The sequence below is a fragment of the Octodon degus genome, unplaced genomic scaffold (assembly GCF_000260255.1).
Source record: "Octodon degus isolate 3935 unplaced genomic scaffold, OctDeg1.0 scaffold00185, whole genome shotgun sequence".
Taxonomy (NCBI): Eukaryota; Metazoa; Chordata; class Mammalia; order Rodentia; family Octodontidae; genus Octodon; species Octodon degus.
Window position 1 is genome coordinate 3,606,532 of NW_004524761.1, and position 21,488 is coordinate 3,628,019.

The following is a 21,488-nucleotide window of genomic DNA, read 5'->3' on the forward strand; positions in this document are numbered from 1 at the left end:
GTGGTGCTGGGGGATTGAACCGTGGTCCCTGTGCTTTGCTAAGCTTGTTCTAAGTAGGTGCTTTAGACCACTGAGCCATCTCACCAGCCCCTCCTTGTCCTTTTAAATTATTTTTTGAGACACAGTCTCATTAAATTGCCCAGGCTGGCCTCAAATTTGTGATCCTCCTGCCTCAGCCTCCCAAACAAGTCTGGCTTAGAGGCGTATGACACTGCACTGGCCTGACATTGTTTTTCTGTAAATTGATTCCCAATTTCTTATAAGTTAGCTTTATAAATACCTACAATAGATCAGTGTAATAGAAGTATTTCATATCATACATTAAATATATAGTTACTAAAAAAAAAAAAGGATTAACTTGCAGACCACCTAAAACCTTCCCATGAACTACCAGAGGCACACTGGGAATGACAATGTGGTCTGGGGGTGAAAAACCGAGGCACAAGAATGGTGAAAGTACGTGATTTGCTCCAAGACAAAGGCCAAGGTGACAGACAGGGTCTCCATCCTCCTGCAAGTTTTCAGGGGTCACCCGATAAATCATTCCAGTGCACAGATGGTAAACAGCTGAGACTGCACAAGGCCAACCTGTGAGGCTCCCAAATGAGGAAATGGTCACAGTGCTGGATGGGCCATGCACCTGCAGTGGGTGGGGACGTCGGCTCCCACTGGAGGGAGACACAGATGCCTCCTTCTGTTCTCCAACCACCTGCCTTGCCCTCTGGCCCCAGTGACCGTCTCACCTCACCTTAGCCAAAGCCCAGTCTTACGAGACTTCTTTCCAAGGAGGGAATGGCACTGCTGCAGGCTCCCAGGCTGGCTCCGAGATGCGGGCTCCTGCACAGGCGGCTGAGGTTCCCAGTGCTCCACGCATGAGGGAGGCCTGCAGCGCCAGCCAGCAGAGGGCTCAGGCTGCAGAGGGAGGGGCTGGAGAAAGACTTCAGTCCTGTAACGGCCAGGTGGCTGGGCCTGAGTGCTACAAGAGGGGGTAAAAACAGTGCTTACTCAGGTGGCATTCCAGGCTTCTATTTTGGAGCAAAAAGTTCTTGAAAGCTTTGGCTCCCCTGGCACTGTGAACCTAGCCCCAGAGACTCAAGAGTGTGTGGGCCTCAGAGTCCCAGAAGGGTCACTCAGAGCCCAGGGCACGGAGCCTCCTAAGAAGTCACTGGGGCAGCCACCGTTTGCTCAGTGCCTACTGCGTGGCCGGCGTACGGAGTCCACAACCTGCATCTCACTTCATCCTCCCAGCAAGCTGTGTGTTATGTGCTACCGTAACCCTTATTTTCAGACATAATGGAACCGAGGCTCAGGGACATACAGTCCCAGGCCTGTGACAGCAGTAGGGGGATCTGACTCTAAATCTGTGCTCGTAACCATCACTGGGGGCAGAAATGACAAGGAGACCAGGGGTTTCTTCCACCTTGCCGTGTGTTACAGAGCACCCAGCTCTGGAGCAGAACTGTGTGGCTTGGACTTGCATCTGTACCTGCTGCCTCCATGGAGAAGAGGGTCTGCAGCCTCTCCTGGGCAGGCTTGTTGCCCAGAGCCGCTGACTGCTGATAACACCTTACGGCCTCTCCTAGGTTCCTCTGCACACCAAGGCCTTTCTCATAGCAAATTCCCAAGTGGTATCTGCTCTGTGAGTCCTAAAGAGGGACAGACACAAACAGGAATGAGGAACTGAACTAGCCAGGGGCAAGGTGAGTCAGGCATGCTGGGACTTCATCCAAGCAGGGGGAAGGCTCAGCCTGGGCCCACTGCATTCCAAGGGATCTCAACCATGAGATGCCCAGTTCCTGAGCTCGTCCCACTGAGCCAGAGCCCTGTGGTGGCTCCTCTTGTGGGGCCAGCTAAAGGCTGCAGAAATACTCAGCCCTGTATGTTACTACACTCTCCTGAAAGAGCAGGAAGCCATGCTGGAGAAGGGTCCACCGCTCACAGCCCCTCTGCTTCCTACTGCACAAGAGCTGAGAAGCAGAAGTGACAAGAGTGCGTTTCTTCTCCCTACAGATGGCCCCTGGCCCTGAACTCGGGGGCTGCACTGCTTCAGGGGTAGGGTGGGGATGGGAGCCCAGGCTCACATCAGTCAGCCTGGCTCCACCCTTGGCTCTGGCCAACCTCAGACCTATTACTGCACATCTCAGTGCCTCCACTTCCTCATCTACACAGTGCTGCTAACAGCACTTACTAGGTTTTTGTGTTACAAGACAAAAAGTACTAACAATCAGTGCTAGTGTCATCATTTCCATTAGTGAATCTCTCTCTACTGAAATATTTTCATCATATAAAATCTCTCAACTGAAGAAGGAAACCAGGAGGCTGGGGATGTGGCCCAGAGGTAGAGATCTTGGGCCATGGGTTCAATCCTCAGCAGCACATACACACACAAAAAGAAAACCAAAATCCACACTGTGCACTCCCAATTGTAGTCCTACTTCTCTTCTACCCTCCACAGTCAAAGTTCTGGCGAGATAGCTCAGCAAACTAAGCTCCTGCTGAGGCAAGTGCAGGGATCGGGGTTCGATCCCCTGCACCACATGCCCCACCCCCAGGCGCGCTGAGCCAGCCATGGAGACCCAGTATGGCGGCACACGCTTGTAATTCCAGCGCTGGAGAGGCTGAAGACAGGAGGCTCACTACAAGTCCAATCTGCGTAGTGAGACCCTGTGCCAAATACATTAAAAAAAAAAAAAAAAAAAGTTCAGTTCTGCCACCACTTTTATGCCAAGCAGGTGAAGTCCCTGTAATCAATGCAGTGTACTCAGGGATGCAGCCAGCATAGGACGCAGGGGAGGGCAGGGACCCTGGAATACAGTACTGCTCAGTACAAGCCTGGAGGACACGGTTCCCTGGAGATGGGAGAGTGTGCACCCTGTGTGCCAACACCTAACAGACGACAGGCATCCTTTCCCGCAAATCACTTCTCAGCATGCTGGTCTGACCCAGGCAGGCCAGGGAGCGCCCAGCTGTGCCCAGAGCGTGGACTGCAGGCCCATCCCACCTAAGGAAGGCTCTGGGGGGGCTCTTGACCGAAGAAGAGACTTGGTTATCAGATACTGGTTGACAACACTGGTTCCCTTCTGACAGCTTTCACAGATACTGTGGGCAGCAGAATGGACAAGGCAGTATTGTGATGCCCAAGGGTTCAATAAAGCCAGAAAGAGAGCAGCAGCAGTCTCCATGCAGGAAGTTACAGTGCAGGCACAGTGCTTGCTCTATCCAGAACTTCTGGCCCTTCAAGGTACAAATGAAACCAGATACTGGTCTAATACGCTTGAAGAATTCAGCAAACCGCAAGTGTTGCTCAGTTATATAAAGCTCTAAGATTTGCTGCATTCAAGGCAGCTGTATGCCTCTAATCCTACCACTCAGGAGGCTGAGGCAGGAGGACTGCTGCAAGTTCAAGGCCAGCCTGAACAACAAAACCAAAGCCAAAGAGACAGCTGCTTAACTCAATGCTTCCCAAACCCAATGAACCATGTTTCCCTTAATGCCAGCAGAACAAACCCTGGGCCAGGCAGCCTGCATCTCAGTCAAGCAGACACCCCTTTCCCATTGCTCAGCATGCCCCACCCTGTACATCCGACTTCCCCAGATGGGCACTGCTCACGGCGACACTCACTCACTGCTGGTACAGCTTACAGACTCCTGCTTGCTCCCTCAGTCAGACCTCGTCCTTCCAAAAATCCTGTGTAGGGGGCTGGAGGATTAGCTCAGATGTCTAAAGCACCTTAACAAAATCAGTCAGGGGCAAGGGACTGCGGTTCCATCTCCTGCTCCACATGCCCTACCAGACCCACCCTTAAGGCAGTCTGAGCCAGCCAAAGGGAGGAAAAAAAAAGAATCCTCCAAAAATCCTGTGCAGTAGTAAACAGGTATTATGCTGCTGTTGCTGTTGGGGTGTGTGTGCGCGCGCGCGTGCATGTGACACTGGGGAATGAACAACCAAACCCAGGAGCTACAACGGAGCTATAACTCAACTTTTTATTCTGAGATAGGGTCTTGCTAAATTGCTCAGGCTGATCTTAACTTGGTAATCCTGTCTCAGCCTTGGGGATTACAGGAATGTACCGCCAAGCCTTGCCATTACGTTGATTTTACTGAGTTTGTTTCTTTTGATTTCCTTGTTGTACTAGGCGTGGAATCAGAGCCTCATATATGCTGGGCAAGAGCTGTGCTACTGAGCTAGATCTACAGCACCCATTATGTTGATTTTAAAGATAAGGAAACAGATTTAAAACAAGAAATGCCCATCCAATAGTGTACTGGTAAACATTTAACAACTGACAGAGTAGAAGGAACCCTGCTATGTAGAATTTAACAGTATCTGTAAGCAAATGCTCCGACCCTAGCTGATTGTAGGCCCTGACAGGCCACTGCCCAAGAGCCACACAGAATGTCAGCAGGAGCTGAAATCTGAAGCCAGCCCAGGGCTCCTAGCAAACCACAGCCCAAGCACACAAGTTCATGCCAGCTCCCACTCCCTCCTCAGGCCACCCTGAGTCTGCAGCAAGCCTGGTACCACAGGTCTCATACCCCGCTGCTGGCTGCAAGCCACAAATATTTCACAGCGCTCTGCTCATCCAGGTGTGGCTCCTTGGTGAAGAGCACCCCGAGGAAAGCCTGGGCCTGTGGGCGAAGAGGAAGGAAAAGCCATCGCAATCATGCTCAGCTCCGCGCAGCCCAGAAAACCCAGGGTGGACCCTGCCGGTTGTACGCACCTCTCTCAGGCCTGAGTCTGCAGCCTGCTTTAGCATGGACAGTGCTCTCTGTTGCTCAGGGTCCCCCGAGGAGGCTGGGGCTTGCAGTAGACATCTGGCATAGCGGTACTGAGCGAGGCTGTGGCCCTGGCTAGCAGCCAACCGGTAATAAAAGATGGCCTAGGGCGAAAGAAGAAACACCCAGTCTGCTCCGAGCCCTCTAAGCACTTTTTCTCTGACTGAAAATTTAAAAAATAATACGTAGTCATTATAGATTAGTCAGGAAATACAGATTAAGCCAAAATTTAAGCATACAGATATAAATTCCAAGGAACCCCATCTCCTAAAGATCATTCCACATAAAAATTTTAGTGTACCAGCTTGCAAATTTATTCCCATAGATATGTTACGTATACAGAGACAGAGAGTCGTTCACGATGGATGATTTCTCCTGCCAATAAACACAGATCCACCATGTCACTGAAGGTCTACATAGATATAATCAAGCAGTTCTGTAGCAGAGGAACACTAAATTGCTCCTATTTTGTTCACTTGTTTGGAATTTTTTCTTTTCGAGGCAGGGTTTCACTATGAAGTTCAGGCTGGCCTTGAACTCACTTTGCAGCCCAGGTTGGCCTGAACTTACAGCGATCCTCCTGTCTCAGCCTCCCAAATGCTGAGATTACAGACCCATGCCACCACTTGTGGCTTGTTTTGTTTTGTCTTCACATACAATTTGAAGAAACACATTCTTGTGTATGATGTCATTGTGTACTTATTCTACTTCTAAAGAATTCATTTATCAAGGTGCTGCTCCACGTTGGGGGTACAGCTGCAAATAAAAAGGCAAGGTGGGTGTTCTCCCTGAGTTGAGTCGACATTCCTAGAAGGCAAGAACTTTCTTATTTTGTCCTCATAGCTAGGCTACCAGCAGGTCAGAGAAGCCAGGCGATCCGGCCACTGCTTGCCGCTCAGTTCTGGCGCTCCCTCTTGGTAGCTGGGCAGAAGGGACAGTACCTTGTGGAGGTCCCTGTAGGTGCCTCTGCCATGCTCATGACACAAGCCCATGTTGTACTGTGCTTTGCTGTAGCCACGGTCAGCAGCTTTCTGGAAGTAAGAAAAGCCTGCTGTGTGGTCCCCGTTCCTCATGTTCTCTGTCCCTGTAAGAAAGCACAGGACACCAACAGCTTCCTCCAGGGAGGTGCCACAGCCTCCACTAGGCATGAACGAGCTCCACATCTCTTGACCCTTGGGCTAGACGCTGGCATTTATTCTCATCTGCCAAATAGCTCCCCGGCCTGCCCTGGGTGTCAGCGGCTCTGCCCTCCTGTGAGCCATCCCTCCCTCTCCTAGTTCCGACACTCTCACTGCCCCTCAGGAACCACTGCACTGCACTGCTGGTGCTATCCAGCAGTGTGCCTGTGCTTTTCCCAACCAATAAGACTCTCTCAGGAATCTGACTCTTGATCAGGTTGAACAAGGAGGGAAAAATAGCTCTTCTAGGTCTATTCTGACAGCAGCAGTCTAGCAATACTGTCTATCAGTTGCTGTCCCCTGGGTCCCTGCAACTTCACTGATTCCTGTCCTTTCGGAGGCTTGGAAGGTCAAGGGATCCCAATTGCATTCAAGGCTTTGTTAGCCGGAGTGAATTTCAGGTGGCTTATAACCAACAAACCCTCCCTGACAGGTGATACTGTCACCCTTGTCATCTGAGGACTCCGGGAGCAGTAAAGGAAGGGGCTCTTTATCCTGCCCAAACGTGGAAACAGTAAAGGAAGCTACCATGGCCAATGATCTTTGCTCAACCTGGTTCCTGCCTGCAGCCTCTCCACATCTCTGTCAGGCGTCCTGCTTCTGTTCTGAGGCCTCCAGACCACAGTCAGGCTTTAGTCACTTTTGTGGCATTTTCCTAATATACCAAATCTTTTCCTATGAACTAAACTGTCTCAAGAGTACAAATCCTGTCTCCTCAATTAGACTGTAAAATCCTAGAGGGAGAGCAGAAAAAAAGAATGTAGGAGAAATAACTTTGCATAGGGTGAAAACGCTATACAAATGCAAAATATGATTATAGCTTAGGCTGCCTTTGTGTTCTGCCAGTGCTTAGGCTGGCTGAATAAATGAATATATGAATGAAGGAATGGGCAAGAAATTCTAAGAAGAGGCTGCCCATCAAGAACACAAAAAGCTAATGAAGGAGAAACCAAGTTCCATTCAGCCAGCAGAGAATTAAAGTCACCTCCCTACTGCCTGAAAGCCTGCTGTCCAGGGTTCACAGAGCCTCTGTCCTTGGGAGAAGACTTCAGAGGTCACAGGATCCCACCCTGTCCCTATCCCCCACGCTGGCTCCAGCCAGATTACTCTATTCCTGTCCTCTCCTCCTCTAACCTCCAACAAGCACCAGCACGTTTTGCTTAGCTGTCAGTAACAGCTCCCACCTGGTCTCCTATTCCTCTCTGGAACCCCTGCCATCTACATTTGTCTACACAACATCCAGGGCAATCTTGGGAAAGGTAAATCAGATCATGTGACTGACCTTCTCACTGCTCTGGCTTAAAACCCTCTATCCTGCTTCTGGTCTCTGAGTTCCTGACTTTATCTCCTTTTTTCCCCTCCCCGTATCTGGGAATCAAACTCATGACCTTGCACTTGCTAGGCAGGTGTGTGTGTGGCGCTACCTCCCCCGCCCTTTCCCTGAGGTCTCAGGGCTCCAGCTACTCTTAGCAGTCTTTCTAGCAGTCTTTCGTTTCCTTAGTAAACAAATTCAATCCTGCCTCAGCAACTTTTCACTCCTTGTTGCCCTTGGTTGGAAAACTCTTTCCCAGACAGGAACAAAAGGGGCTTGCTTTTGTCATCAGTTCTTAGCTTAAGAATTTTAGCTAAATTGTAAAGTCTTAGCAAAGACTTCCGATTACAAAGCTATTCATTGCAAAGTTACTAAACACTCCTGTTTTGTGTGTGGTTTTTTGAGACAGGTTCTCACTAGGTATCCCAGGCTGGCCCTGAACTCAAGCTAATCCTCCTGCTCTACCTCCCAAGTGCTGGAATTACAGGTGTGTACCACCATGCCCAGCACTCCCTTGCATTCTTTTTTTAAATGTATTTTAGTACAGGGTCTACTGCAAAGTGAACATCTTGTTTTCAGCCTCCCAAGCAATGGGATTACAGGTGGGTGCCACCACACCCAGTCTCAGACACCACCATCTCAGTGTGCCCTGGGGGTGGGAACCCATACAGCATGTCAGGGATCAAATCCCACCTGCCTAAGCAGGTGCTTTAATCGGCTGAACTATCTGGCCAGATCCCCTTGCACTGTTTTCTTTGTAGTATTTATATCTGAAATTTTGTTTTCTATTTATTTGCCAATTTACTGCTTTTCTCTCCTTTGACTCACATGTGAAAACCCTAAAAATAAAGATGTCTCTTTTTTTTGGACCCAGGGTGTTGTTGGGTAGCACAGGCTGTCCTTGAACTCATTATGTAGCCAAGGCTGTTCTCCTTCACGGCAATCCTCCTGACTTGGCCTCCTGAGTACTGGGATTACAGGCATGTGCCACCACACCTGCTTCAGGACATAGTCTTGGGAATCACTGTATCTCTAGTACCTGAAATAGGGCCTAGCCAAAAAAAAAAAAAAAAAAAATGTTCTGTAAATTTGCTCTTTTCATCAGTCCTAGCTTCTCACCCATCTTCCAATTAGACCCCATGCTGCAATTCAAAGGTTTCAGGATTGAATGTTTACTAAGGGAACAAAAAACCGCTAAGTGTAGCTAGAGCCCTGAGACCTCAGGGACAGGGCGGGGGAGGCAGCGCCACAAGCACCTGCCTAGCAAGGGTGAGGTCATGAGTTCAAGATTCCCAGATATGGGGAGGGGGAAAAAAAGGAAATAAAGTCAGAGAGGAACTTAGAGACCCAAACTCGTATCTGAAGTCACTGCAGAACCAGGATAAACTGGGGAGGGTACGTGCAGACTCCAGATGGGGCTCAAAAGCTTCCTGTTCATGCACTTTAGTACCTGCTCAAAACCTCAGGAGTCTGTCTTTCCTAAGCATGGCAGAGAACAGTAAGCGTGCTGTAGGATTTATTTTCTCCTACCTCTATAGTAAAACAATTTTCAAGCTGGGTGTGGTGGCACACACCTACAACCCCAGCACTTAGGGGGCAGAGGCAGGAGGATCATTGCAAGTTTGAGATCAGTCTGGGCTACAAAGTGAGCTCAAGGCCTGATGGAACTGCATAGCAAGACCCTGTCTCAAAAAGACAAAAATAAATTAAAGAAAAATAATTTTTAGGTAAGTACACGGCTATGCAGTCTACACTTCTCAGCCTCTCCAAGAATGAGGTGGCCATAAGCCCACACTCTGGCTTCTATGACTTGCTGGAAGTCTGAGTTCTGGGTCCTTACAGGGGAGGGGTCCTTAAAGGAGGGGAGGCTTTAGCCAGCTGGCTGGAATATGGCAGTGAGAACAGGAGCTGAAAGAGCAAACCAAACCTCAACATGAAAGCCATGTTTTGTCATTGTGATGTGTGTGTGCGTGTGTGTGTGTGCAGCTCCAGGTATTTAGCCGGGGCCTTTACAAAGAGCTATAGCTTCAGTTCCTTTTAATTTTTTTTTTTTTTTTAAGTTGAGGCTGGGTCTCATTAAGTTGCTAAATTGCCCAAGCTGGGCTCAAACCTGTGATCTCCCTGGCTCAGGCTTGCAGCTTCTGGGCATAGAAGGGCAGTTTTAGAATGGCAGTACTCACATGAGTAAGAGCGGGCCCCAGTCAGTGAATGCCACTAGAGGCTATACTTGTAAGTGAAATAAATCAGACCCTCATGTGTAAATATATTGTCTCCCTAGTGTAAGAACCTGAAAGAATAAATAAAACCTGAAAGGTATAATAAATATAGTAAAACAGAAAGAAACTGAAACTAAGTAATAAACAAGGAAGATGTGGGAAAGCAGAAAAGATAGGAAAAAAAGAGGGAAAAATCATACAAGTATATACACAGCAAGGCTGAGATGACTGTACTAATAATTTCCAACAGCTTTTTGAAAAAAGCAGTTAATGTTTAGATGTTCATTCTGATTAACTCTGTATGCTGATATCTGCAGTCTGAGCAACTACATCAAGGACAGCAATGTGTAATACAAAAACTATGGTTGAATACCTCATCTTGATCTTCTAAATGTGTACCATGTCTACTGTTTCATCAATTATTATACTCCTTTTAAAATAAATATTAAAAAAATAAAAAAGACAACAAAAAATTAATGTTTATTAAAAGCAAGCATTAATATTCAATTATTTGTCCCATCTCGCATAGCTGTATCTGTTAATCTGAGCAACAAATCTGACGTTAAAAATAGGTAATATAACAACCATTGCTAATTTGCTATTCTTTTCAAAATCTGTAACAGAAGTATTGTTGTATGCTACCCTGTTTCTGCTATTTGTTTTTACTCTTCAAAACAAAATTAAATTAAAAAAAAAAAGTGCATCCCAGCTGGGCGTGGTGGCACACACCTATAATCCCAGCAGCTGGGAGGCTGAGGCAGGAGGACGGCCATGAGTCGGAGGCCAGCCTGGGCTACCGGGCAGTGAATTCAAGGCCAGCATGAAGTACAGACCAGAGCCCCGTCTCAAAAGAAAACAAAAAACAACAAAAAACAGTGGGTCCCTGATACCACTGAACTACATGCCAGATATTTGCTCCACCTGCCTGGAAGAAAAAAAAAAACCTTATTTAAATTACTCCCTATGCTGACAGTATTCTACCTAGCCCACCCCTCTCCTGTCGCATCACCCTGCCTGGTCCCCCAATTACCCAGGAAGTTGAAAGCAATGGAAACACTGAGCTGGAAAAGCTGCTGAATGGAAGTCACAGCCTCTTCGAGGGAAAGAGCTTTTGATTTATCTTGTTCCTGGGGAAGAAATACAGACACATGAAGGGATGGTGGCTGGGACTGCTACCCAACCTGGGAATGATACGGAGGTAAAATCCGGCTAATACCTTCTTTTCATCAGGGTGCTGTAGCTTGGCTGGCGTTGGCTCCGACTCAAAGCTACTGCTGGCATCTAGAAAGCTGAACTCACTGAGACCTGCAAAGTACAAGCCTTCACCATCTGGGACAAGGGACAAGTGTATGACTTTGTTTTCCCTCTTCTCCCAGGTTGCCCAGCCTCTCCATCCAGTGACATTTTGGGAATCCAGACTAAGTCTGGATCACCAAAGAAGGATCTCCCCCCCCCTCACCCCACTCAAAATGCCTTCAGGGCATGTTTGGCTGGCTGGAGTTGTGGGTTTTGAACCACAGCAACCTGAGGCTGATTGCTTTGTTGAAGTAGCCACTTATACAACTGAGCTAAGGGGCAGGCCCCAGGATCACCAAAGAAAGCAGGGATCCTCATAATTCCTGGTCTGAGAACGTACAGCAACAATGTCCACCTGCCCAATGCCCCAACTCTATCCTTCACCCCCAACCCTCCTTCTGCAAACTGGGGTGAGGTCATACCTTCTTCAAGGGGCTGCTGAGGACCAGCTATTCTCAAGGAGCTGCGAGAGAAGCTTCCAGGCTGAGCTGAGGGCTTCTCTGGGCCCAGCTTGGGTTCCCTGAGGCCGAGGTGCCTGGGGGTTGGGCCAGCAGGGCCAGGGAGGACGTGCCTTCGCAGGGCTAGAGAGACAGAAGCAGGAGTCGGGTCAGAAGGGAGCCGGTCCAGTCTGAGCCACTGGTCCCCAAGGGTCTAGAGATCAGAGGAAGAACTCCCAAGAAGCTCTGGGAGTCCTCCCTCCTCCTCCTCCTCCTCCTCCTCCTCCTCCTCTTCCTCCTCCACTTCCTCTCTAGGCCCAGATTTATGCTGATCTCCCACCCTAGGCATAAATCACTGTTTTTGCTTGAATTCTTCTGTCATAGGGCAGCATCCACCTTACTCACTGTTGTAGCTTCAGCTGCGAGTGCTTTACTTAATGGCAATACCTTTAAGATTATGATCATACTGATAAGGACAAGACCTAACACTTAGTGCTGGGGATATAGTTCAGTAGCGCAGTGCCTGCCTGGCAAGGGTGAGGACCTGAGTTTGATTTCTGGTACCAAAAAAGAAAATAGAAAAATAACCCCTAAGACAAGTAATCACCAAGCATTTAGTATGCACTGGGCACTGCTCTAAGGCCCTGACATTTAGCCTCCCCAGGAAACCTCTATAGCTTTTTTTTTCCTGTATTTTAGGGAAGGGTCTACGGGATGTTCAGAATCTTACTACTACATTGGACTCCGGTTTACAGCCTCCCAAGAACTGGGATTATAGGTGCATACCACCACACCCAGTCTCAACTGCTGTTGAGTGAGCCCCAGGGGTGGGGCCAGCACAGCAGGCCTGAGGATTGAACCCCTGGCCCTTATGCCTGCTTGCAAGCGCTTTAATCCACTGAGCTATTTGGCTGGCCCTATGGTTTTATTAGCCCATTTTACAGATGAAGAAACTGAGGCAGAGGGAAGTTGTTTAGGAATATAACAGTAGCACATAAGGTGGGATGTACAGCTCAGTGGCACAGCACCTGCTGGCAAGCACAAGTCTCACCTGAGTTAGACTTCTGGTACTAAAAATATCACTAGCATGTAGGCCAGGCATGGTGGTACATGCCTGTCATCCCAGTACTTGGGAGGCTGAGGCAAGAGGGCTGCTGCCAGTTCACGGCCAGCCTAGGCTACACAGTGAGTTCAAGGCTAGCCTGAACTACACAGCAAAACCCTGTCTCAAAAAGAAAAGAAAAATACTAGCATGTATTTCTGGGGCTTTAACCTTTACAATTCAATCTGACTCCAGAGCTAGTCCATATGGCTTCCGTTGCATGGCACATAACACATAAAACACACACTCATTTATTGATGAATGTTTGAATGACCAGAAAATGGCCTAACTGGTTAAGAGCTGAGCAGGAAGCTATACCTATGATCTAAAGTGGCCTGGACTTGATGTAGTCAGCACAATAGGGACAAAGGACAAACTCTTGGGCCCTTATTCCTGATTAAAAGCACAACTGATGTCTTCTTCTGAGGCAGTCAAGGAATTACAAGCAGTTTTTGCTAAAAGCCAGGCCTTTTCACGTGGGTAGCTAAGTGCAAAATCAAGATTAACGTTCAGTTTTGCATCCCTTACTACCTTAAGCTTTGTGGGTTTGGTTTTTTATTTTTTATTTTTTTTTCCCATTTATGTATTTGGTACAGGATCTCACTATGCAGCCCAGACTCATAGTGATCCTCCTGTTTTCAGCCCCCCCAGTGCTGGGATTACAGGTGCACACCACCATGCCCAGATTCAATCACTGGCTCAGTGCACCCCAGGGGTGGGGCCAGCACAGCACGTGGGACCGGGGATTGAACACTGGTCCTTGCACTTGCCAAAGCAGACACTTTAGTCTGCTGAGCTATCTTGCCGGCACTTACTACCTTTGAATACATATCACTCACTTTTAAAGTCAACCTAACAAATTTTATTAGCCCTAAACTTCCCTAACCTAGGTCACATCCCTTCAGGATGGAAGACACCCAGAGAACAGCAATAAGTAATTTGCAGGACTCACAGGGACATCTGACAGCAGCCTTTCTGATTCCCACTGTCCAACCCTTCCCCTGTGGACCAACTCCTGAAAGGCTCCAGTCACTGTCCTCAACTGACAGTCACCTGGGTCTCAGGAAAAGTACTCCGACAGAAGCAATGATTTCAGAACAGCCCTCAAGCCATGAGGGTTTCTCCAAAGTTATGAAACCGGCCTGCGATAATGATCAACAGGACCCTAGAGTGGCACCCACAGGACCTCAGCTAATCTCAGAAGGCCTACTCCTTTTCATGAGAGCTCGTCCCTGCCAGCCAGTACTAGAGCTGGAGTCCCTTCCCTATTTTCTCTCTTTTCAAGTAAAGTTTCTACCTGTGAAGTCACACCATTGCTCAATTTTAATTTCCATTATTACTAACACAAAGACCCATGCTAGCTGGTGACCGACCTGTGGAGCTCCCTCCACAGGCGGTGACAGGACACAGGAACACGATGGGGTTCACACCCTGGGTGGGTAGAGCCTCACCACATTTCCCTTCCTCTGACTTCAGAGAGGAAAGGCAAGGACCTGCAGATGGCTCTTTTCCTGAGGTGTGTCTGAGATACTTCCTGACCCTGGGTGATACCCAGCCAGCCCTCTGCCCCAGGATCAAGAACTCACAGGAGTGCAGGTGCCACCAGGGAGACGAGAGGAAACGATCCAGGGGACTGCGCCAAGAGCAGCGTTCTGCCTGCCGAGGCCCTGTGGACAGGAACGCCTGGAAGTGGACCTGTCGTGCCACCTGCAGGGCCAGCACGGCCAGAGTGCCCTGGAAAAAGAGCAGCACATCAGGGACCAGGTCCCCTCCCCCACTCTCCAAGTGCTTCAGACTCAGCCTTTCCTGATCTGGGTGGGGCAGCTCCCCACACAGCTCACAGCACCCAAATCTCTCCTCCGCTACTTCGTACTCCTCACTGTGATTGTTCATTGTAGGTCTGTCGCTCCTGCCTCTAGGAGACACACATTTTGCTGACCAACATATTCAGGGGCCTAGCATGGTACAAAGTTAGAGAAGGAGCCCAGTAAACAGAAGCTGCACAAACCCAGCACAGGCGACAGAATACACAAAATGGAGGTGGCAAAGAGATGATGCAGTAAGATGCAGTCCAGCACAAATGCAGCACAAGTCCTTATCAGGTACATTCTGCAACCTGGTGCAAGCCTCCCTTTCCTGCAACCGAGCCGCCCACCACACGTGTGGGCTTGCTGCAGGGGTCTTTCTTCTGACCGGAATGCAGAAAACCTGAGCCAACTGCTATTCCAGTGACTCCCAGATTTCCCGTCTCCCATGCTGTGCTCGAGAAGGCACAGCTACATGCTTATTTCCTCCACCAGGCACTGTTTACAATGGCAAATAAGACAGTTACGCTCTCTGTATGCATGAAATTTGTGTCTTGTGTTGAGAAAGACAAAACCCAAGTACGGAGAAAAGTAAATAAATGCTGTAATAATTACGCTTGATATAAAGAAGAAACAAATCAGCAGGTTACACGGAGTGTGAGTGGGAGACTGGACACGACGAGTGATGAGGGAAAGCCCCTTGGTATGAGCCAAGGCCAGAACAAGAGAAGGCACCAGCACTGTGAAAGGACAAGTGTCCCTGGCTCTGGGGACAGCCTGTGTACAGTCCTTTGCATATAGGCAGTGGGGACAGCTACAGAGCCCAAAGTAGCACCAGGACCTCTGGAACACAGGTCCAGTTCCCCAAAGAAACCAGTGTAGGACTCTGCCCCAGGGCTCAGATCTTTGGCAAAATGGAAAATGTTTCCCTCAACAGAGTTTTTTTAGGGGCTGAGATGCTCAGAAGAGTAAGTGTTTCCCTGGCAAGCGCAAGGGTCTGAGTTCAATCCCTGGTTCTGCCAAAAAAAAATAGATTTTTTTTTTCCTTTCTTTTTTAACTTTCTGCAAAGCTTTATTCCAGAGGGGCTCAGTTCCTCTTGGCAGCTGCCTGCCTCATGGCAGCCATCATGCTGCTCAGCTCCTTGAGCTTCCTCTTGGCCGGATATGCGTCCCCATCTTTTTCTTTCTTTCTTTTTTTTTTTTGGGGAACTGGGGATTGAACTCAGGCCCTTGCGCTTGCCAGGGAAGTGCTTATTCTACTGAGCCATTTCCCCAGCCCTTCCCATCTTTTTCTTGATTAACTTGAGGGGATGTTTCTCCTTGGAGACCTTGAACAGCTCCATGGTGCACATCTCCCGGATCATGTCCCATATGAACTTGGTGTTAGGTGAGGCATCCGCGACAGTGGCTGTGCCTCAGTTTGCTCACACTCTTAGTCACCTTGCAGCTCTTGCTGAGGCCCACGGCCATGGGATAGTGGAGGGCCATGGCTACTATTCTTTGATGGTTGCTGTGGCAGAAACTCAACAGGGTTCTTTATATGCTGGTTTTATAAAGAAACCCAGAAAACAGTGTCCCTGTCATGGAGAACCTCCAACTCAACTCTGCTGATGACACCAACTTGCAGATTAAAGAAAGTGAGGCTCAGTTGGGTGTGGTGGCACATGCCTGCAATCCCAGCACTCAGGAGGCTGAGACAGGAGGATAGCCAGGAGTTTGAGGCCAGCCTGGATTGCATAGTGAGTTCAAGACCAGCCTGAACTACAAAGCAAGACTTCAAAACACAAAAGTGAGGCTTAGCAAGGGATCCACATAATTCTAGCACTCTAGCAGATTTAGGCAAGAGGATCAAAAGTGGAGCCCAGTCTGGGCACCCTAGCAACTCAGTGAGACCTTGTCTCACAATTAAAAAAAAAAAAAAATTAAAAGGACTGGGGATGCAGCTCAATGTGAAGACCAGGGGTTCAAATTCCTATTACCCTCCTTCCCAAAGTAAGGCTCAGAGAGTTGAAGTCATCTGCCTAAAGTACACAGCATGAAAGTAGCAGGGATGGGACGTGACGGACATGACAACAATGCATGTGTCAACTTCATTCACAATATAGTCAGTCTAGACCTTTGCCCTAAAGGTATAAACTCTGTCCTATGAGACCTAGTGTTCACTACTAGGAGGGTAACTTTGTATGTCAGATTCAACAAATATTTACTGAGTAACTAACAGTTAATATGGACCAACTAATTAGCATGGGCTAGGCTACGTACTCTAAGTGCTTGCAAGAGTCACACAAGGCAGTGTGGCCACGGGATACAGCCTGCACTCCAGAGTTAAATCTGGCTTCTCACTGAATAGATATAACCTTTAGACATGTTACCTAATATTTCCTAGCCTGAGTTGCTCATGTTCAAAATGAAGGTTACACAGACTGGGCATGGTGGCACATGCCTGTAATCCCAATGCTTGGGAGGCTGAAAATAGGAGGATCACCATGAGTCCGATCTGTGTAGTGAGACTCTGTAGGCCCTGTGTACTAAATACATTAAAAAAAAAACCAGTTGTAAGACATTATTAGGACAATGCATGTGTAACAATTTATATTAATAATTAATGCTACTTATTAGCTATTTCTTATTATTTACTGTAAGCTCCATGAAGGTAAGGCTTATAACTACTTTGTTCTCTGCCACTCCCCTCAGGGTCTAGCAAAAACACCTGACTTGGAAAAGGTGTGAATAAATGTTTATTGAATGAAACAAAGAATAAATATACAGCTGGGGTGAGGAGTGACAGTATCTCCATAAATATGCTCCGGTGCCAGGGGTTCCTCATTGTGTGAAGACAAAGCTAATGTTGCTCTGGTTTTTAGACTAGGGTATTTCTCTACACAGGACCATTCTCACCCATGCTGAAGGCAAAGGTCAGGGCTGGGGAAGCCTTACCCATGAGACAGCATCCCACAAGGTGTGCGGGGAGATGCGAGCAGACATCCACTGGAAAGCATCCTTCCCTCCGTGGGACTTTGGATCCCTGCTTGTACTTGGCCCATGAGAGCCTGACCTAGATAATGCAATTAGAGGCTGGCTAGTTTCGTCCAAAATGTGGGCAAAGAAAGTTCAGGAGAGAAGATGGGTGATGAAATGGCAATGTCTTACCTGTGAACTTTGGGAACACAGACCAGCAAGGAGGAGAAGGTCACCTGAGACCCATCTGGGCTGGCGGGCTTGGGAGTCACCCCCTGGAAATGAGGACCCAGCAGACGGGGAAGGGCTGTATAGAAAACAAAGATCACTTTAACAGGATCAGGACAAATGTGGCTCAACAATCTTACTTCTAACCTGAGATGGTACTTTACCCTAGCAACACAGAAATCACTGGCATCTGTCTCTGCAATGTTTTTGTGTTTGGGGTGCTGGAAAATGGAACCCTTTGTGCATGTGCCAAATGCTCTACCACTCAGCAACTTCTGCAATCTCTGCAGTAGATTTTCTTTTTTTTGAGTGAGGGGCTTGAGACTGGGTCTTGCAATCTAGGTCAGGCTGGTTTTGAACTTATTATGCAGCCCAGGCTGGCCTCAAACTCATGACAATCCTCCTGCCTCAGCATCCCTAGTGGTAGGATTACAGGTGCAGTGGTTTTGAAAGAGAATACACATGGCGATCTTTAGCCTAATAGATCCTAAGGGACTATTGCAGAACCGATGCAGCAGTATCTGAGTGAAGCGCTTACATTTTGAAGAATCTCCCCTATGTGGTTCGGATGTCCTACAATCGGTGGCAACCTTTGCTCTATGACCACACATACACACACTATGGCCCCAAATTCAGAGCAACAGTCTCTAAATTCCTCTCTATTCGCTGGCTTCGCCCACTCCACTGGCTCCCTCCGCGGATCCTCCCCCTCCCTGGAGATGCGCCCACTTCTCTAGAGCTGAGCTTCTCCCCACGCGTGTTCAGTTCCAGCGGCCCCTGACTTCGGGCATGGTAGCCCCGCCCAGGTCCCGCCCACCCTGCTCTAGCCCCGTCCCTGTCACTCCCGCCGTTCTACGCGCCCTGCCACCGCCCCACCCCCCACTGCCCGGCTCAGGTGCTCGAGGGCCTTCCGACGCTCTCGTTCTAGGTGCCCCCTACCTCGGCCCAGGAGTCCCGACAGGCGCCACATGCTGCCAGCACCATGAAGAGCCCGGGCGAGGAAGACAAGCCGGAGCGCGGGCCAGCGGCCTGAGCTTCCACAGCCCGGTGCTGCGCGGCCGCCCCACGCAAGCCCTCGGCCGGCCAATGGGGACGAAGCCTACCGGAAGGACGCGCGCCCCGACAGGAAGTGGGCATGGGAGCGCCGCGGGGCTCCCTGGGAGGCAAACCCGCAAGGGCAGGGCTCCTGGGCTGGGTGACTGGCCCAGGCCGCTCCGCCAGGGGCGCGAGTGCCCTGGAAGGGCGCCCGCGGGTGGCGAAGCTGGACTGCGCAGTGCCGGCCTCAGGCAGCAGGCTCGGACGATGTGCGGACGCGGGGAGCTGCCGGGGGCCGGGACTCTGCGAGCGGAGGAAGCCGGTAGCGGAGCTTCCCGCATCGTGGACGACGAGAACTGCGCAGGGCAGGGGCTGCGCTCCTGGGTTCTAGCTCGGGCTCCCCTGTGACCTCAGGCCGACCGGGTCTCTCGCGGGCTGTGTGTGTCTGCGGTGTTGGGGGCAAGTGGGAAAACCTACAGGTCGAGACTCCTAAGGTGCTCCTTTGGAAATAACAGAGAGCTCACACACATCCTGTTAATCAGAGCGCCCACTTTCAGACCCAGCCAGTGTTACATGTGTGTTCTTTTGCGGAAAGAACAGTTCCACCTTCACCCCGTTTGAATATATGAAATAAAGCATTCTACTTCGAATGTAGGATGTTCAGATTTCTTCCCCTTCCTCTTCCTCCAGATAGGTGACTTTTAGGTGGCTGAAAGTATCCAAAACGGGGTAAAGGAGTAATAGTGTCACCTACTTTAGGGCCAGCGATGTGCTGTGAAGGTTGTATGAATTTGTTAAACAAGCTTTGAGCCCTGCCAGTCACCATCCTAGAATTTGAAGAGAGCCGAGTAAAGAGCATTTGTGGCTTTCAGGAATACATGGTCCAGTGGATTATGAGTGCACTCTGGAGTCTCACAAATCTGAGTTTGAATCCCAGCTCTCTAATTTTATAGGTATGTTATCTTGTGCAGGTTCCCTGAGCACACTAAGCTTCTTCATCTATAAAATAGGGAAAATTGCAGAGGTTTCACGCAGTGGTGAGGCTTAAATAAAATAATGGATTAAAAATGTTTATCTTAGTTTTGATACAGTACACGCCCAATAAACGTAATTGCTGTCAATCACAGTAGTTGGGGGAGTGGGCAAAGGTAAGAGATAAGGTTCTTAGAGCAGCAGGAGCAATGGGTTGTGGAAAGACTCAAGGATTACATTTGAGCTGGGTTTTTAGGAGTAAGTTTTCTGAGTGGGGGAGGGAGAAAGGTATTGCAAGGAACAGAAACAAAATTAAGCCCAGAAGTTGGAATATTGGCAGACTAGTAAAAAATACTCTTTTTGGGTATTTGGAACAGCTCTCTTCACATTCCTTATGGAACTGCCTCCAAATAAAATGACAAAGAGGCTGGGTTTGGCTCTGTGCCTGATGGGACTTCTAAGCCCTTCTCCATTTTGGCCTGTCTGTGCTTTACTTAGTACTTCAGGGTTGAACCCAGCCCCAGCTCTGCAGTGAAGACACCTCGACTGTTGGAACCCTTCCTGCCCTCTTGCTTTTTCTAATTCCTGTAGCACTTAATTTCTTACCATACAGTTTAGCAGTAATTATATGTTGCCCTATTCTTTAATTGTCTCATTTGCATAAGTTTAGTCTCCCTAGTTTTTTCTCTTAGGACAGGGATACCACTTATCCAACCTGTGCCCCTCATGGGGCCTGACTTATCTGTAGGGCTGTGGAATAATGTTCGGATAACACAAGTTGACTTGACCTAACACCTGTGCTGATGATGCCTGCAGCCAAGAGCATCATAGGATTCACCAACCAAGTAAAACTGTATTGTTTCTGCAACCATGCAATCATTGAGGACCCTCTGTGTTTGAAGTTAAAAGGTTTTGAAGAGCTGTAGCCCATGCCTATAATTCTAGAACTTTGGGAGACCAAGGCAGGAGGAGCGAAACTTCCAGTCCCACTTGGGCAAATTAGCAGGACTCTGTCTCAACATAAAAAATAAAAAGGGCTGAATTAGTTCAATCCCTAGTATCCCTTAAGAAAAAAATTTTTTTTGAAACAGAGGGTAAAGCACTGTCCTTGTGCATAGCTGGCTTAACAGACCAGCTGAGTGAGGGGGAAAAGGCAAGGGCCACTGGAACCCTCACTGTTATGTCAGGTCATCTGTTCTGTGTTGCCCTCCATGCTATAAGGAATAACAGCTTTGTTTCCCTGACACTTGGCTAAAGTGCCAACCCCAAGCACCAGACATTCTTTTCTCTTGCTCTGTGTTGGTAGATTATGGCCTAAAACCAAGTTGATTCAATCCCTACAGATGTAAGCTATCTTACACCAGGAGCCTATTGACCAGGTGTCCAGTTAACCACCTTTGAAAAGTGTACACATGCTTGTGTATCTGTCACTGAGAGTATTCTAGACATTAGCTGTTCCCTTAGTTTTTTATTTTATTTTATTTTGAGACAGGGTCTCACTATGCAATTCAGGCTGGCCGTGAACACACTACAGAGCCCAGGCTGGCCTTGAACTCACGGGAATGCTTCTGCCTCAGCCTCCTGTGTACTGAGATTACAGGCATGTGCCATCATGCCTGCTTCATAGGCATTCTTAATTTGCATTAATCAAAGCTTTACTTCAGGGCTGGTGAGATGGCTCAGTGGTCTAAAGCACCTACTTAGGGGCTGGTGAGATGGCTCAGTGGTCTAAAGCACCTACTTAGGACAAGCTTAGCGAAGCACAGGGACCGCAGTTCAATCCCCCAGCACCACATGCCAGCCAGCCCCGCCCCCTGGTGGGCTGAGCTGGCCACACAGATACACACACAAATAAATAAATAAATAAAAATTAAAAAAAAAAAAAACAGCACCTACTTAGAACAAGCTTAGCAAAGCACAGGGACTGAGGTTCAATCCCCCAGCACCATATGCCAGCCAGCCCCGCCCCCTGGTGGGCTGAGCTGGCCACACACACACACACACATAAATAAATAAAATTAAAAATTAAAAAAAAAGCTTTACTTCAGTGTTTGAGGATGTTCTGAGTATATCACAATTTTAAAAAAATGGATGTGGTCCCTGAACTCACAGATTATAGACACACACCTATAATCCCAGCACTGGGGAGGCTGAGGCAGGAGAACTACCATGA

At 48.6% G+C, this 21,488-nt stretch overlaps 1 protein-coding gene across 2 annotated transcripts in view; it reads right to left on the reverse strand.

Annotated features, from left to right (window-relative positions):
• Positions 1-18,975, reverse strand: part of Kiaa0141 (KIAA0141 ortholog) — a 21,168-nt gene extending 2,193 nt beyond the window's left edge. The window contains exons 1-12 of one of the 2 annotated variants that reach the window (XM_004643852.2): positions 18,248-18,975; positions 17,273-17,387; positions 17,060-17,177; positions 13,904-14,051; positions 11,201-11,359; positions 10,699-10,787; positions 10,513-10,609; positions 5,718-5,860; positions 4,722-4,880; positions 4,537-4,629; positions 1,487-1,646; positions 749-976 (exon numbers count right to left, since the gene is read on the reverse strand). In XM_004643852.2, the coding sequence (XP_004643909.1) occupies positions 750-976; positions 1,487-1,646; positions 4,537-4,629; positions 4,722-4,880; positions 5,718-5,860; positions 10,513-10,609; positions 10,699-10,787; positions 11,201-11,359; positions 13,904-14,051; positions 17,060-17,177; positions 17,273-17,387; positions 18,248-18,278 (1,539 nt within the window). In that variant the 5' untranslated portion in view covers positions 18,279-18,975 and the 3' untranslated portion in view covers position 749. The remainder of the gene's footprint in view (positions 1-748; positions 977-1,486; positions 1,647-4,536; positions 4,630-4,721; positions 4,881-5,717; positions 5,861-10,512; positions 10,610-10,698; positions 10,788-11,200; positions 11,360-13,903; positions 14,052-17,059; positions 17,178-17,272; positions 17,388-18,247) is intronic. The other variant, XM_023704018.1, reaches the window with a different exon arrangement.
• Between the last annotated feature and the right edge of the window lie 2,513 nt (positions 18,976-21,488).